The following is a 17,916-nucleotide window of genomic DNA, read 5'->3' as shown; positions in this document are numbered from 1 at the left end:
TAATTCGGTGTAAAATCAATCAAATTTTGTCCTTTTAAGAATGAACGATAATATAAAGAATTTCTTCATATTGTGAATGAAATTTTTGGATTTTTCGACCCAAACAGCGCTGTAAATTTCTTTCGCCATCACACTCACCTTACGGTTCAACTTAAACTTCCCGCTGAATGACATTCAAATATAACTATTGACGATGTTGGTAAGGAAAAAGTCTCGAGAGATGCAACAATAATTTAGACTTTCATCTCCAAATTTTGAATAAACTTTTTAACCCTTTCTTTGCATTGCAAACTCTCATTGTCATTGTTATAAATTCACCAATTTATCTATTTGACAAAAAATTTCATTAATTTGCATGATTTTACGATGAGAGAATCAAATGAAAAGAGAAAAAACGGAAACAGAAAATGATACAAATGGAAATTCCGATTGTTTGAGAAACTTTTCATTATTTGTTACAAAAAATAAGCAATTAAATGCTATTCAAATTGAATAATAAAATATTTCTATGATAATTGACTTTTAATCCAACAAAACTAAACATCAATTAATATACTTTTTTGTTCATGAGTAAACAGGAAAGTGAAAAAAACAAAGAAAACTGGAAAAAATTGATTTGAATATGTATCTTTAATATTTTGCTCAATTTTACTATTCTTAAATTCATTCTCAAAGTTGCAAGCTCTAAAATTAAAAATTGAACGGAAATTGAATCAATGAAATTCGGCATTAGTTCAAGATTAGAACGCATTTCTGTCTGAAAGTTCACATTTTGCTGTTCTTTCGTTTATTTTCATTTGCAAATTTTACAATTTTTACGTTCTTTTCGAATTCAAATTGAAAAATCAATGAGTAGAAGTGATCAGATCGCTGAGTGATTAATCATTACATGATCGAAAGTATCACATCTGAACACTCAATCAAGAATGGACAGTCAGAGTCAACATTAAGTTTGGCTTCGGAGTATAATGCCGCTTTTATTGTTTTATCGTTATAATCATGTTTCATTCCAATGGTGCAAAAGGAAGGCTAATCTCAATTGTCTCCAAGAATACCAGCTCAATGTATCACTTATTTGAACGAAATTCATTTCTTGATCTTGATTTGGTCTTCCAATCTTTGGAGCATGGGAAAAAGATGAACTAGCTGCTATGAAATTACCACCATAGGGACAACTTGGTTTAAAAAGTCAAGAAGAACGATCAAAGCTATCCAAACTTGTTTTTGAGCCACCATTTTGGTTAACATGTTAACGTTTGTAGTAAATATTGACCTAAACAAAAGATTGGCTTTGACCACGTTTTTGTGAGTTTATATATTTTCAAGCTTCCATCTTGAACACTATATTTTTGCATAGTCTTTATCATCTTATTAAATTTCATCGGACATATTTGCCTAGCAATCAATAGTAGTTTCATCTAAAATGAGTGAAAACAAAATAACTATAAAAGTTAAGTTGAGTGGTGAAGATTATCATGACATTGTTATTGACTGGACGGATGAAACCTGTGAATACCATCAACAACTATATAAACAGGTAAGATTAAAAGAATGATTATTCCTTTATTCAAATATCATTCTGCTATTTATTAATATGCTAAAATGCTATATCACGGCTTATATTTATATTTATATTATAGCTTGCGGCCTACACCGGAATACCTATTTTTTATATAAGAAACAGCTACATTAGCAAGAATAATTTCACTATGCCTTTTTGGCTGGAAAATACAGATTACTCATGGAGGTAAATGTTCATATTAAATATTTTAATACAATACTTATCGCTAATATTAATAATCGCTAATAACTTGCTTAAATAGATTCACCAGACCTCCAACCGTTTTTGATAAAAACGAAAGAAATACAGAAAAATGTAGAAGTCAATTTAATGATGGCGATTGCTTTACTCTTCGTATTTGTGTACGTATCTGTGGAGATCAAGATCAGCTTTTTGATTTTGCTGTTGACCTAATTGGTTCAAACGATTCCCATGGTAATGAATGTAGTGTATTATGGTGTCAACACACAAATACCAGAGCTGTCTTGGACAAGATGATAAGAATAGTTACAAACTTGGAATTACAAAAGAAAATCAAAGCTCAACTTCCTGTCCAATTTACTTCAGCTAGCGATGAATACAAGCAACTGCTGACCGGTTACAATATAAGACAACACTTATATGCACCTTGTGTTTGCGTCGCGGGCCCTCTAGAGTGTCGTCTTTATTTACCCCATCGTGGTTAATGAATGTTGATTTGGCGGACAAGATTTTTTCTTCATTTTCCATCGCTATCAATGGGTTTTCCTATTTTCAGATAAAAAATTTTGTAATCTTCACTTTTATTTTGACTTTTTTTCGTCCGACCTTATTGCAACCAATCAAATGATTTTTTTGTACAAAAAAAATCCAATCCAATTTTCCAGTCGATAAAATCAGGTCCAATGGTGAACCAATTCTTTGTGAGACTTTAGAACAAAACAAATTGCCAAGTTAATTGACCCTGGGAGTGATGAAGACACAACACGAAGGCTACATTCAAAGGTAAAGGGTCAAAACAGCGAAAGCAAAATAGGGTAAAAATAAGCAGCTAAATAATTAAACTGATTAAAGTTTTATTTTTATAGTTAAACACAATGCTTTGATTGTCATAAACTGAGTTGGCTGAACTATTTCATTTAGTTTGCAATTTTTACGATTCTTTCATTCAAATCTATATCAGTCAAATCGTTTCCTGAATCATGGCTAATTACGAATTGGTCAAAAAACGACAATGAAAATTTTTGCTTTTATACAGCACTATGTGTATCGATATTTTTCGCGGATTTGACTTTCTCTATTTTGCTTTCGCTATTTTGTCCTTCTCGGTTTTGAGCGCAAACCTGATCTGTTTTGGTTGATCTGATGGTCAATCTATGAATAATAAAATGATTGAGCTTGGATTAGGGTATTAATTTTCAGGGTCGAATCACAAGACACACCGAATTGTTCAGACATTTCATTTCATGGCTATTGGAAAATCTAGAAATTCACACTTCTGAACCAAGAATTGAAAGTCATTTTGGCTGAAATTAAACTTAATCAATAAATTGGTTCACTTGGTTGAGTGTGTAAATTGATTGAAAATGAAAAGTAATGTTAAGTGTTTCAAGAGCTTTATCATTATTATTATGAAAACAGAAACAGTTTCATTGCAATAAAGATGTTTCTTATTAGATATTTATTTAATGTTTTCATTCATTTCCTTCTATCAATCATTCAATATAAACACTTCTCCAGGATGATGATAATGAGGTTTGAAATGAGTAATCAAAACAAAGTTCATTTCAAGGTAAACTTTGATCAACAATAATTTTTTCTGACAAACTTGGAATTTTCTTTTTCTCTAGATTTTTGAAACTATTGCTTCACATTTCAATATAAGGTTGTCAGAAATGTTGTCAACTGTGTTTGAAATGAAATATTCTCATCTTTTTTCTGTCGATTCACAATGAAATTATGGAAATTTTTTCTTCTCCAAACTAAAGACTTTACTGAGCATTTTCATCTTGATCAAAATTCTTACCTTCTTCTTCACTCCCTGTTAAACGTAAATATATTTATACACTTTTATGTTCCATAATGAAGAGCCTGAGAAAATTCTCAGTCTTTTCTTTTCCTTGCCTTCAAAGTTTCCGAAATTCTTGTTCATCCAAAAAGAATTGAGTTGACACCGGAAAAGTAATTCAATTTTGCTTCGTTGAACTTTTGCCAACAGAAAATGAGAAAAGATAAACTTTGATTAATTTGTTATTCCAATTATCATCGAGTGAATTCATTAAATTTCTTCTTCCATGGAAAGCAACAATATACTCGGTGAAATGTAACCAATCGAGGGTCATTTCGATTGCAAAAGTTTTCGAGTTTCTGTCGTTTCTTTCTAAACCTGAAATCCATTGAATTATTGAGATTGAATTTTGGTTTACAATAAAAGATGAGGAAACATTTGATTGAAGCTCAACTCTTATGTTAATGTCAATAAATAGACTCGAATTGACTGAGATCCATTCAGCTGGAAGCGGTTAGTTTTTTGGGTTAAACTTTGCTTATTACCTTTGCCTGGTTTCACTTAATCTTGACTTAATTTCCAATGATAATCTTATTACAATTGACTTTCCATTGTCTTCGAGTCATAATAATTTCTTTTCTTAATTCAATTAAAACAATAAAATAGATTCTTTTTAATTTGTCAAGTCACGTCTCAATTGGATCGCGAAATCATTTTAATGAGTTAATCAGATTAACTTAATTAATTCTTTTGTTTAATTTGATTCGGTTTCATTGAAGGTTGAAAAAACACAAACTTTAAGCAAGTTCCTCATATAAACTTGTTCGTTGAACAGTTACTTGAACAAGAAAAGAAGAAGAACTGAACCAACTGCCGATACCGAATAGTCTTTGACTAAATTTCGTCTCGAAGAATCGTTCTTGAGATTCGATTTTTCGATTTTAAACCTTTTCTGTGTCTTTTCGAAGAAATTTTCAAACTTTCTTGATTGATGATCGATTGTTTAAATAGAGTTTTTTAGAACAAAATTTTCAGAGTTGATTAGTGTTCGTTTGAAGATCGAAGAGCAAATCTCGGTTGAGGTTCGAAAATTTAATTTCATCTTTTTGGACAAACTGTTTCACTTCATTTTACGTCTTTTTTCGTGTAAACTTGAGTTGATTTTGGTCACAATTATAAAAGTTTAAACAAGGTTTTGTAAGGTTTTATTGCAGTTTTATTTATCCTTTAAATGAACTTGATCTTAACAAAGCCAAAAATAAAGCAAATATTGATGTATTGATACAAGGTTATCTTTTGATTGAACAAACAAATGAACAAAACTTGGCTTCAGTCCTGTTTCTTTAGAGTTCAAGTTGAAAATTAAGGTGATCAAAGTCTGTGAATGCCTAGTCTTTTCATCGCCAAATCATCTTCATCCTTTTGTCTCCATTCAAGATCATCTTGCCAAGTCAATGAAACACTTTTGTTAACTTAACCAAGAAAATTACTTCTAATGATATTAACAGAGTTACTCAGGCAAAGTTAAACGAGTAAAAAGCAGTTGGTCTAATTATTATTTTACAAAGGCTTTTATTGTGAGTTAACTTTTCACAATTTTTCGTGTTTTTTTCTCGAAGATGAAACATTCCAGCAATTTATCTAGCAAAGCATTTGCATATGAATTTGTCTCAACATGAGTTTGAAGAAATTTTCAGAAGATTTAGAATCGAATTTATTTGAATGAAAAATTGAACAATTTTCGAGCAACTAATGTGTTTCTCGTGAAACAAAACGGTTTGACCACAAATTAGTTTCACCCACACTTTTACCTCGACGATCGATTGGATAAAAGTGAGGATGATGAGGATAAGGTTGAGAAAACTCGAAACTGAATTTCTGTGAATCATTTTTTTCTTCTCATCTAATATTTCTTCTGGAACTTGCGTGATGATAAACTGTGCAAGATGAAAAGATGTGAAGGAAATGAGTTAGTCTTTGTATAATCAGTAAAGAGTTTGTTTGTGTGAAGTGAACTTCTTCATGGTGAGCATCAATGAATTATTTGAGTTTCAATGTTATCATGAAACTAGTTAATAGTAACCCTGCATCAATTATCATATTAGTTCAACTGAAAGAGAAAAATTATCTTCACTTTTTCCTGCATTCTGTTTCTCTACATGAAACATTAGATCCTAAGAATTCAACTCTACAAGTGTCAGTTTGATATCGTTTTATAGCAATGCATTGAAATGTTCAAATTAGTACAATTTATCATTTAGAGTTTCATTAAAATTCCGTTTCTTCATGATGAATTCATCATTCAATTTGGATAAATAGTGTTGTTTTGTTTGCCAAAAAATGGATTTGTCATCATTCGGTTCATTAGAATTTTCAACTTTATCGGTTTTCTCGACTAACGAAACGAGCTCAACTTTACCTTCACTTGTTTTACCTTTCGATGTTAACCTTACTTCGTCACGTTATCTCAAGGCTGTATCGACTGGTTCACCGTCGGCCTCTTCTTTATCCTCTTCGAGTGCCCATTCGAGAGATGAGAACTTGGCCATTCTCGAAATTATCACTTTATCGGCGATATTCGTAATGATTGTTTTCGGAAATACTTCAGTTCTTCTCGCACTTATTCTCAGTCGAATCAAGCTTCGTCGAATGTACTTTTTCCTTCTTCATTTATCAATTGCCGATCTGATTACAGCATTTGCCAATGTTCTTCCTCAGTTGATCTGGGAAATCACTGAACGATTCTATGGTGGCAATGTGCTCTGTAAAGGAATAAAATACCTTCAAATATTAGGACCTTATTTATCCTCTTTTACCTTATGTGCAACTGCTATCGATCGATATCGAGCCATATGTTTTCCACTCGAGTCACGGTCCGCTCTTAATCGGTCCAAACTTAAAGTTTCCATTGCTTGGGGATTAGCCTTGATCTGTTGCCTTCCACAGTTGTTCATCTTTTCTTATCGTCAAATACCAAACAGTCCAGGAGTCTACGAGTGTTGGGGTACTTTTATTCAACCTTATGGTGAACGATTGTACGTTACTTGGTACGCTTTGACTTCATTTTTCATTCCCTTTGTGATACTCATTTTCACCTTTTCCAACATTTGTCTCGAGCTTTGGCGCAACGGAAGGCGCATCAAGAAAGCCAACCTAAGTCAATCGTCCCGTCTAGCTTCTAGTATTACCAACAATCAGCCCAAAATGCTGACGCTTAAGGGAAACATGATACCAGCAACAGTCTCGCTGACAACCTCACTTACAACTCCAACCTTAACATCAACTCAAGTCACCAATGACCCAACTCAACGTCAATCCTTGTTGAACCAAGTTAGCTTGGATTCAATAACTGCTGACTCTCTAAGAGTTTTAAACAACAATACAGTTAATCGTAAACTGTTGACTGATAACAGCTTCGAGTATTCATTACCAACTTCATCAACCAAATCAGAGTCGATTCATTTTCTGAATAAATTGAGTTTCCCGTTCAATAGGATCAAAGCAAGGCGTAAAATGACCAGTAATACGCAAGTTGATGTAAATTTTAATAAAAATGAAACTGAAGACGGTGATAGCAATAGAAATATTATTAATAATAATTTAAAAATGAATAGTTTTAGTGATAATATTTATCATGAGCATGATTCAACTCAACAAAATAAAATGGAATCAAATGGAAAATTAATAAACACATCATCTTTATCATCTTCGTCTTCATCTCCAATGATACCCAATTCAATGAAAATCATGTCAGCCTCTTTAGTGCCACCAATATCGTCACTCTCGTCAACAGCAACCTCAACTAGACGAACCTCATCCAATAACGATCAATGTACACCTCGAAGTCACAGTACAGCCTACTTCTCAAAGGCAAAGATTAAAACAGTTAAACTAACAGTTACAATAATAATTTGTTACATTTGCTGTTCATCGCCGTTTAATGTCGTCCAAATATGGGCCTATTGGGCACCAGGAGCTCAAGAAAGTTCATTATGGCGAGGTAAGAAAAAAAAGTTCCGATTCAGCAAATTCAAGCGATTCACGAAAATTGAAAACTCATTCAAGCCAACAACTTGTTCTCACATCTCACAATTTTGCATTCTTTCAATAGTTCACTGAATATTATATGATGAACCTTTCTTATCTAAGGTAACTTCCACTCAACTTTATCCCGAATATTATTCCATCAGATTTTCTTCAGACTAGATCTCAGCCAATGATAGTCTAAAATATTTATAAAACGGGTGTTTGTTGTTCATGATGACATGAAGCATCTCTGGTCTACATTTTATCATCAATTTAAGTTCATTAAGGTCTGATTATGTGATGATAAAAATATTTGAATGAGACTGAATTGTTCGAAGAATTTTCAGAGTTGTAAAAAGTTCGTGCAGAACTTGTTTATCTGATAATGTTTTGTAAAATTGATAATCGCTTGTAATAAATGGCAATTAAACAATAGTTAATGATTGTCTATCAAGCTTTTCTCAAATTAACGCGATTCATTAATCAATTTTGATCTGATGAATCCTCATCAATTTTCTGTAATCAATTAGCGAATCCTTTTTAGCTTTCATTTCTATCGGAACCAGCCACATCCTGATCATCATGAAACGAAAAGAAAAAGGAATTTCTTTTATCCTTTTCTCTTTTTTACTTTTTCTTCCCTTTCTCCAAATTCTCATTCTTATTCTTCTTTTTCCTCCTCATCATGATCGTTATCACCATTACTTATCAGAATCTTTCAAAGTGCATCTTATCCTTTAAGTTTTTCTTCCCTTACTCGCACTTTCAGGGATTTATCTTTATCTAATAGATAATCAAATCAATCATATGAAGCAACATGAGAGCCTGAAAAAAGTCATCATGATGAGCATCATGATTGACAATAGATCTGCAGATGAGAAGAGGGTTTAACAAATACCTTCATGAATGACAATGAAATTATCAAGAAGCCAAATGGTTAGCATGTTAATACTTTTATTAGACCTCAATATTAGCCTGGAATATATCATGTTGATGACCTTTAATTTGTAATCAAATAATAAATTGCGTAAAACATGAAATGGCCTAAAGTTGCTATTTATAGCCAATAGAATAATCAGTCTAATTATTTATCAATACATCAACATCCTAACAATATCCTCTACTTGATGAAATACACGTAAATTCACTTAAATCTTTTATCAAATTGAACAGTTCTGGTCTGAATATAACAGGCTAATATTGATGTTGTGCAATCATTTTATCACTTCAGTTAATATCAATAAAAGTGTTCAAAGACAACTTCAATTGAAAGTCAGAAACTTCCCAGTTCTTCTGATCCTTAAAGGTTTACAACATAAGTACCGATGAAATAAAAAACCCATTAACATACAATTCAATGTTCATTGATATTCATTCCCAACCAAAAAAAAGCAAAACTTAATGATTGATTATTCCTCGAACTTTGCAAATTTTTTTCTTCAGTTGAAATTTTCAAAACTTTTTACTAATAAATGATATTCAATTATGATGAAGATGTATCAATCACCAGATTAACCAGAAATCTAGAGTAAATCTGACAGGGAATTTCGACTTATAACTTTGGTTATTTGAAGAAACTTGAATATGAGTTAAGTCAGTTAGGCTGAGACCGTAAGAGGGTCTGCTTCTTGTCTCTGTTGAACCGAAAGAAGCTTCACCTCTAGGTTGGGAATCCAATGGATGCTTCGCTTTATCATCTTGAAGCATCTTGAGCATTGAATATACTGTAACTAAGTGAGACCCTGACCCTTGTCTCTGTCCTCTAGTGTAAGAAGCGGACGACCTAACTCTAGCTGGGAATCCAATGGATGCTTCCGTCTATTCATTGATCCAAATATGGGATCCAAATAGGGTCTGACTCTTGTCTCTGTTGAACCGGACGAGGCTTTACCTCTAGGTTGAGAATCCAATGGATGCTTCGCTCTATTATTTTAACTTATGATTCAATATCCATTATTATTGTTAAATGTTTACATGGAGTAACTGTTCAATAATTCAACCTTCCCATGAGTAATTAGATAATATATCGCTGAACCAATTAGTTGATTAGCAAATTATGGATCGATCGAGTTGTTACAAAGATTATCCTTGACTGTCATTTTGAAAGATTGTAATATAAAACCAAAAGTTTCAACCAATTTCATCCAATTGAACTTTTCAAGTGTCCAAATATTGGGCCCAAGTCAACGTAAATTGAGACTGAATAAATATTGAACAATCATTTTTTTTCTCTCGCTCTCTCTCTCTCTCTCTCTCGTTTCGTTCTTTATCGAAACTTGAACTTTTTTCGTCTCTGTTCATGACATTCAAGAATCACTGAATAAACACGTAAACAATGAAAAGCTAAATTTGAATAACTTTTCGTCTCATGTCAAATGAAAAAGTATTACTTTATCTACGGATGTTTGCGTTTCATTACTATTATAATCATGAGAAATTGAAATCCATTCAATCGAAATTTTAGCATTTTACAGAAGGAGAAAAAAAACTCGACTCAATTTCAATAATAATCATGATAGAGAAAAGAAAATTTGACAATAACTTTGATAGATCACAAGTTGATGCATGAATGCTGTGATACTTTAACAGTGAAAAGTTATTTTACCAACGATAATCTAAATTAGTATCAATAACTCTATGAATTTTATTATCATTATTCATCGCCAATTGAGATAAAAAAATTTCCATGAAACTCATCATTCACTTTTTATCTCTGTTCATTGTCACTCTTTTAACATGTGGAAAATTGACTGTAAAAATTTATTTCATTTTAACAAGAGAGAAAAAAGAAAAAATGAATTCATTGAATGAACTTTTTTTCATCTGAATGATGCTTCATGGGTTCCAACAACTTTGGAAATCATTATTATCAAAATTGTAAAAAGAGTTACAAAGTGTTCGAATGATCTGTTTGATTTATCTGTGGATCACGAATCAGCAAGTTTACTCCAACGCAATAGTAACTAAATAAATGTATAACAACCTTTTTCAAATTGAAACCAATCAAAATACGATAACTCATAATAGATATGAAACCAGAATTTTCAGTTTCATCCAAATGTAAAATGCGCTTTACTTTAACAATGTCCAGTTCGATTGTCCAAGATATTTAACGAGAAGATCTGGACCTCTTCCAAAATGAAGAAAGCTATTCATGGAGATATTCATGTTTCTATTTATTTTGTTAGCTAATAAACTGAAACAGACTTACAGTTATTGAAAACGAATGTAATCTAAAAGAAGAAAGTTTTTCTCGAAAACAATGAGATGGGATCAACAGAACAGTTCTGAGAGAAATGGAAATCTCATTAAAATCTCACTGAGTTGTTCTTCAATGATTTTTTCCAATTTGACAATTAGTTGTAATAAGACAATTTTTTCGTTCGAATAGCAGTTGTCTTCGGAGATAACTTGGGACTATGGAACTAGTTCTCTATGTCTGAATACTGTCTTTTCTTTGGTCAATCTTCCTCTGAATATACCAAAAGTTTCATGAAAATAAATAAACTTTCAATGTAATAAGAACCATTTCTCTAAGGTAAGAAAAGAGATCGCAAGGAACTGATAAGTTGATCTTCATTGTTTTCATGAAGAGCTTCCTTTTTTTCGATTACGTTCTTTTACTTTTTAAAATGGCTTCAACTATTAATAGGAAATGAAAACAAATGTTAGAAAAACATTTGAAAGCGATGATAGAGTTTGTTTGTATTTTGTGTTGAATTGATCATCAATCAACTGATCATTGATATTTTGAAATGCCACAATCAAGTAACATTGAGTTATAATGAAAATGATTAATAAGCTCATGATTGACTTGAATCTCAATTGAAAACAACTTGAAGCCGAAGCTTGAATCTTCCTCCAGATTAACGTATAACTTTTTATTAGGTTTGGGACTCATTTACAAGATTATTGCATCCACATTTCCACTTTGCATTAGTCAAATGTTATTACCATGTTGTATCTTTCAATCAACATTAAACAAATCAGACTGAATGGGAAGTAGCAAAGTTATTACTTGAAAAGCTAATTACAGAAGGAATGACAATCAAAATGAGAAAAAGAAACAAAAACATTTCATCAATTTTCAGAAACAACTTCCTGGAACTCCATGATAACAGAGAAAAAAATGGTTTAAATCAATTCTTCAGAATTAAAATTGAAAAGGGATTTCGATTCTAAATTATTATTAATATTTATTGTATCATATAACATGAAATCATATTACGTTTTATTAATAATAAAGTGCGTCTCAAAATTAACCAACATTGACTTTTGATTGAAAAATATGGCAAATTAGCAGAAAATTATCAGTCGAATTTGCAGAAATTCATAAAAATTTCTAAACAGTTGATTAACCTAACTTTAGGTGACAGTTCGTAATGAAATTTGTATTGAAAAACGATAAAAACGTTTTTACATTTATGAATGTAAACTCGAAATGCAATGTTTGTGATAAATTGTGACAAAACCAGACAGTTGATTGATACATCGTGAAACAAACAAGTGAATAAGGTGTTCGTCCATTCATGAATCTTTCACTTTTTGAACTTTGATTGATCATCTCGACAATTTACAAGCAAAGTTGATAGTCATCTATTAACAAGAAAAAGAAATAATTTCGGAATCGTTTCCATCATAAAGATCACGAATTGTAACTTTTTAATGAGTAACTTTCTGACAATTAAAAACATAACAAGGGTAATATGAGTTGTAGATATCATTGGATCACAACCTTCAACTTGAAATGCTAAAGAAAAGTAGCTCTTGATTCATTTATTCATTCAATTAATGAAAAGCAAAAGTTGTTCGCATGAAAATATAATAGATTCAGCATGAAAATGGTTGGATGAGCAGACAACTGATCATTCTGTTATATGAAACAATGTTACAGGTGTGTTTGCAACAAAATGTTTTCCAATATTAATGGAAGGTCTATTGAATAATATCCAATTTCATGAGACTTTGGCCTGAAGGTTGAGCAAATGAAAGTTAATATTGAATCAGATCACAGTCTTTATGGACACAAATCTTGACTCTCATCTCTAACTTCAAATGAGTTAATCTTTTTCCATGAAGCTCTATTACTATTGCTTCTTCATAAACTTACTCAGAATTGATTGAATACCAGTCAAACCTGAGGCATTCAATGGTCAACAAAATGATCTCTTTATTTACTCAGATTAACTTGTTGTTCCAACATGAGCCAATTCTCATGATCACTTTTCCTACTTTTGTTGCCATCCAATAATCAATGTTTTTTTATTCACCATTTCTATTTATTCTGTGTCACTTTCATCATGAAACTTGAATCCATTAATTATGATACCTCTTGATCCACTCAATTTCATATGTCACTTGAGGCTCTACCAAAGTCATTAATTTAAGTTTAATTACTAAACGCTTTTACACTTGAAACTCATTTACGTTTCGATTCTGTCAACTTGCGAATACTCGAACTGCTCTGGAATGAAGGACCATTAGTCGAAGTCCCAATAAGATTAAGTTAGGCGTTTATTTGATCTAAAGAAGACATTTGAAGGTTCTTTTTTGGTATCGAGCTTCTACTAAAAAATGAGTTCTATGAAAACCAACAACATTGAAATATTGTCATCGCTTCATCATTTCCTTCATTCCTTTCTTTTCCATTGAAACAGAATTTTTTGGTGAAATGAAGTTGTCAGTAAAATGAAGATTACATTGAATACGGAATAACTGAACATTCTTCGTTCCAATAGATTAAATTTTTTCTTTTCGTTCTTTTCATCTTTTCCAAGAAAAATACATTTGTTCTCATGCATTGCATTTTAATAACTTTCAAATTGAAGGGAATATGATTTAGTCTTGAATTATTAAAATGCATAAACAAGATTCTGATAAAAGGAAATTGAATGTGAATCTTTCCTTTCAAGCATCAAATCTCTTCATTCAGTAATCATTAATAAATCAATCAAGAAATGATGAAAACTGTTGCTCATTTCAACTCTGGAACATGAAATTTCATTCATATTTTCCAGATGAAACTGAACAAGTCGAACTTGAAGATTTCTTGTTTTTACGGTTCGAAATGAATAATTTGAAGTTCTTACAATTGATTGGCGAAAGTTGCTGAGCATGAAATTAGCATTTGATTTGATGAACTAAATCACGAGGGAACAATCAGAACTTTTAAATTGATTGTGAATTGGATCATGAGCTCAATTTTTAACTATTCATTCGAGATTGTATTATTCGATTGATAAAAGAAGTTTCCATTTCATTTCCTTGTCATCTGAATCACTTGGATTCATTTGAAATAATTGACGAGAAAAGGAAATAATTGCTGATGTAAAAAACTTTTCATGACCCAGTTGCTTGGTGAAGTTGGACCGATAATTATTTATGAATGAAAGGTGAAAATAATGATTCTCATTATTAGACTGTTAAACATGTCAATTGTGGGCAATGAAAGGCACAAATGGTGTTGATAAGGATTGAGGTTAAGTTTATCAAATGCTGTCATTTACAATTGTCAATGTTTAATAATGTCAGGGAGTGAAACTGTCCAATCTTCAATTATATCAAACATTTTTTGCCTTCCTTCAACTCAATGTTTCAATATGAAATATAATAGCAATAGTGACTAGACCAGTTAATCAATAATCAACTAGAAAAATTTAATGCTATTCAGTGACAAATGAAAGGGAAAAGGCGATGAATAAGAAAAGCGCAAATTCAACTAACAAAGTCTGAGATTCAATATTTATCATTAACTCAGACTTTTTTGTTCTGACAGTTCAATGCAACTCTGATCAAAGTTTCATCGATTTCCTTAATCAGAGATAAATCTTATCAAGTTGATCATTCGCATGAATATGTTCAATATATTTAGAATTCATAATTTCTTAAAAATTACTCCCAGCTAGATAAAACAGATTATCCGTCAAAGCTAACTAACAGTTTAACCTCAAAGTCGATTTTTACGAAAATTTGCATTCTCATTGAGAGAATGTTCGAAACTTAATTCCGGTGTCAACTCAATTCTGTTTGATGAACACCAATTTTGGAAGTTTGAGAAAAGAAAAAGACTCAGAATTTTCACATTACAATATTGAATATAACATTGTGTATTTATGTTTAACAGGGAGTGAAGAAGAAGAAAGAAAGAAAGTTTTGGTGATCATGAAATTCTGAGTAAAGTCTGTAGATGGAAAAGATTTACATAATTTCATTGTGAATTGACGCAAACAGATAAAAGAAGAGGTAAAACATTTCAAATTATGGATAACGTTTTCTGACAGTTATTTCATCCTGAAAAGTAAAACATTTCAATATTGAAAGAGTTTAAAAGAGTTTAAAAGAAAAGAAAAATTGGGAAAAAATTTTCTCATAAAATTGTTAATCTAACAACTAATTTCATTGAATGTTATTTGATTGTTCATTGAAGACCTGATCATCATCATCCCAGAAGAGTGTTTATATTGAATGATTGATAGAAGGAAATGAATGAAGATATTAAACAAATATCTAATAAGAAGTATCTCGGAGTGAAACATTTTTGTTTGTATAACATTTGCTAACCTACAAAGCTTTTAGCCTCATAAAGTGTTTCTATTTTAAACGATTAATTAATTGTTTCAAAAATAGTTGAAGCATTTTGGTGTAATTATATTTCTCATCACTGGAATGAAAGTCACCAACCATGACTTCATTTTTCATCCTGAAAAATTACACAAAATAGGTAACAAAATTGAATCGAAAAGATTTTGTCTCATTGTTGAACTGTTTATCAAAACCACTTGAAAATGTCGATAATCTATTCAATATGAAATTTCGTTAGCATAATCGACATTGAATAACACTATTTCTCGAGAATGAACTTTGGATTTTTCTTGATTCAAGAAACATCAATCCAATAAAGATCATGCAAATCCGAATAATCTAATCACACAAATGTTCTATTTTTTATTTTCCAACAGAGAATCAACATTCAGATTCTAAATCTCAAAATATAAGTCAATATCAAATTGAATATTTGCTCATGAAAAATACGAGTAAGACAATCGCTTTGTTGTAACAATGGTTTCATTGAAACTCATCTTTTCATTGAATATCATTTGCATTACTCGTTTCCGTTTTTTCTCACTCTTTAGAGACTTTTCATAAGTCATGAAAATTTAGTCAAGCATTCAGGTTGATGAAATAAGATGAATGAGATTTTAAGGTGAAAAAGTTTTCTATTTAAAGGTTGGAAAGAAAAAAAGTTATTTTTAAGAATAATTATCATAAAAGTTTCAACTCATTTACATTCAAACCTTTGGTTTACACGAGTTTTAGCTTGAAACTCAACAAAAGAATATGAACTTCTCATAAAAAGTGTTTATAAATAGCTCAGTTTACGCTTTCATTGAATTTCTTTTTTCATCACCTTTACTATTTCCTTCACAGTGAAATTAAACAATTTAATTCCGGAAATTTTCATTTCATGACTTTATCACTTCGCAACAAAATGAATTAAAAAGTAAGAAATTACTTTCAAAGTTTCGAGATTCTGAAGGAAATTGATGAAACTTTTATTTCAGTTTCATTGAACTCTCAAGACAAAAAGCTTTCAGTTAAATATTGATATCGAATTTTGGCTTTTAAAGATTATAAAAGTTCTAATCGATTTGGACCTTCAGTCAACCTCTAAAATCCATAGAAAGCATTCTCGAAAAATGGCTTGAACTGAGTTCTAACTCGAACAATTGCTAACTCGATATTCTGCTTTTGTTATGCACAACTGTGCTAATGTCCATCAGCGTAAATACAAAACACAAAATGAGTTACATGATCTTTTGCAGCATTCCTTGGATACATGAAGCATTTTTTTCTTTCCATAAACTAAATGTAATTCTCTGAGCTTTTTTTATTCCTTTGCCGAGAAAAATCAAAACCCATTACTAAGAATGCTTTTCCTTGAAAAGATATTCTTTGAAATGAAACGACAGATTTTCTTGTTTACTCATATTCGCTGATGGAAGGATAGTCAAGTTGTTTGACTTTTTTACTCATTTTTCTTCAGAAGAAAAGCTTTACTTGAGGAAAATCTTTTGCTTATCAGATTGATTCAAGTGGATATCGATCATATAGATTCGTGTGAATGTAGCAAAGGAAAACAAAAGGTTCAGAAAGTAAACAAATTGCAGACAAAATAAAATCTATTTCATCGAATCGCTTCAAATTCCTTTCAATGCAAAACATTTCAATATTTTCGATTCGTAATTGTTCACTCAAATGTTCAATTAAATGATTGAAAGATTTTATATTTTCTGTATTTCTCAGTATTTACAATTTTAATGCATGAGTACCTTTAATGGCTAACAACTGAATTTAATGAAAAACAATTGAAAAAGATTTTCTTTGCATTTGCTTTTAAATCGCAATCAATTGCTCATAAAGTCGAAGTAATCTTTTTCTGTAAAATTTGCCATTTTGACCTTAAAATCAATTTTAAAGGATTGAACAAGTTTCGTATTTAATGCAAAATAGTCTTGTTTTGGTCAGTAATTCAAACAAATTGGTTTGTTTAAAAAGTTGAGCTTCTTATGTTCAAAGCTATTCAAATGCTATTCATCATTAGTCGAAATCTATGAAAAGATGTTCGAGTTCCATTTTTGTTCTAGTAGTCAGTTTGTGTTGTCATTATTTTGGAGCTTTGCTAAACATTTTTGCAAAAGCTTTTCGCTAATGTTTTCAATGTTTTGTGTTGGTTTACGTTTCTTTGACTAATTTGCTTTATTTTGTTGTTTCATTTGAACAGGACCATTAATTACAATTGCAATGCTCCTTCCAAGCCTTAATAGCTGTGTTAATCCATGGATTTACCTCTTTTTCAACCGCAATTTGCTGAGTACATTGGATAAGCTTTTTTGTTACTGTTCGACGAATACTAACATCAATGCTGGTAATCGAAGTAAAACTTTGGACGATTCATCTGTAAATATTGAACCTCATTGTTCATCAATCAATCGCAATGGATCTCGGACCATTTTTGTCAGTCAAAAGATGAGCAAATACTCTGATGATAAGCCAAGTGTTGAAGCTCATGGCTGATCAATTGAACAAAAGACAAAGTTTTCTGAAACCTTAAAGTGTTCTCAATTGTACAAAATGTTATAGCTTTTTAAATTGCCTTCAAATGTAACAATAAACTTCTAGTCTTTATCAACTGGTTGTGTTTAAACAATTAAAATAAGTTTCGTGGTACTGCACTCATATGGCAAAATAGACAATATTTTTATCCGTATTGCCATCGTTCTCTTAACAATAGTACGAAACGTCGTTATTTGCCGCACCGAGGTTAATAACATCAGGTAAGTCA

At 31.1% G+C, this 17,916-nt stretch overlaps 2 protein-coding genes across 2 annotated transcripts; both read left to right on the top strand.

Annotated features, from left to right (window-relative positions):
* The first annotated feature begins 1,345 nt into the window (after positions 1–1,345).
* Positions 1,346–2,371, top strand: LOC107366019 (uncharacterized). The gene is made up of 3 exons (XM_015933596.3): positions 1,346–1,537; positions 1,641–1,747; positions 1,824–2,371. The coding sequence occupies exons 1-3, from the start codon at positions 1,424–1,426 to the stop codon at positions 2,245–2,247; spliced, it is 645 nt and encodes a 214-aa protein (XP_015789082.1). The 5' UTR covers positions 1,346–1,423; the 3' UTR covers positions 2,248–2,371.
* A 3,174-nt stretch (positions 2,372–5,545) lies between these two features.
* LOC107366020 (uncharacterized) lies at positions 5,546–17,790 on the top strand. Its single transcript, XM_089269822.1, has 2 exons — positions 5,546–7,548; positions 17,356–17,790. Exons 1-2 carry the CDS (start codon positions 5,889–5,891, stop codon positions 17,646–17,648), a joined length of 1,953 nt encoding a protein of 650 aa, XP_089125948.1. The 5' UTR covers positions 5,546–5,888; the 3' UTR covers positions 17,649–17,790.
* Positions 17,791–17,916: the final 126 nt, after the last annotated feature.

Source organism: Tetranychus urticae, chromosome 3, assembly GCF_039701765.1.
Source record: "Tetranychus urticae isolate SD_2017Ah chromosome 3, NJAU_TeUrti_SD_1.0, whole genome shotgun sequence".
NCBI lineage: Eukaryota > Metazoa > Arthropoda > Arachnida > Trombidiformes > Tetranychidae > Tetranychus > Tetranychus urticae.
The sequence above is the reverse complement of the archived record's forward strand: the minus strand, read 5'-3'. Positions and strand labels throughout refer to the sequence as shown.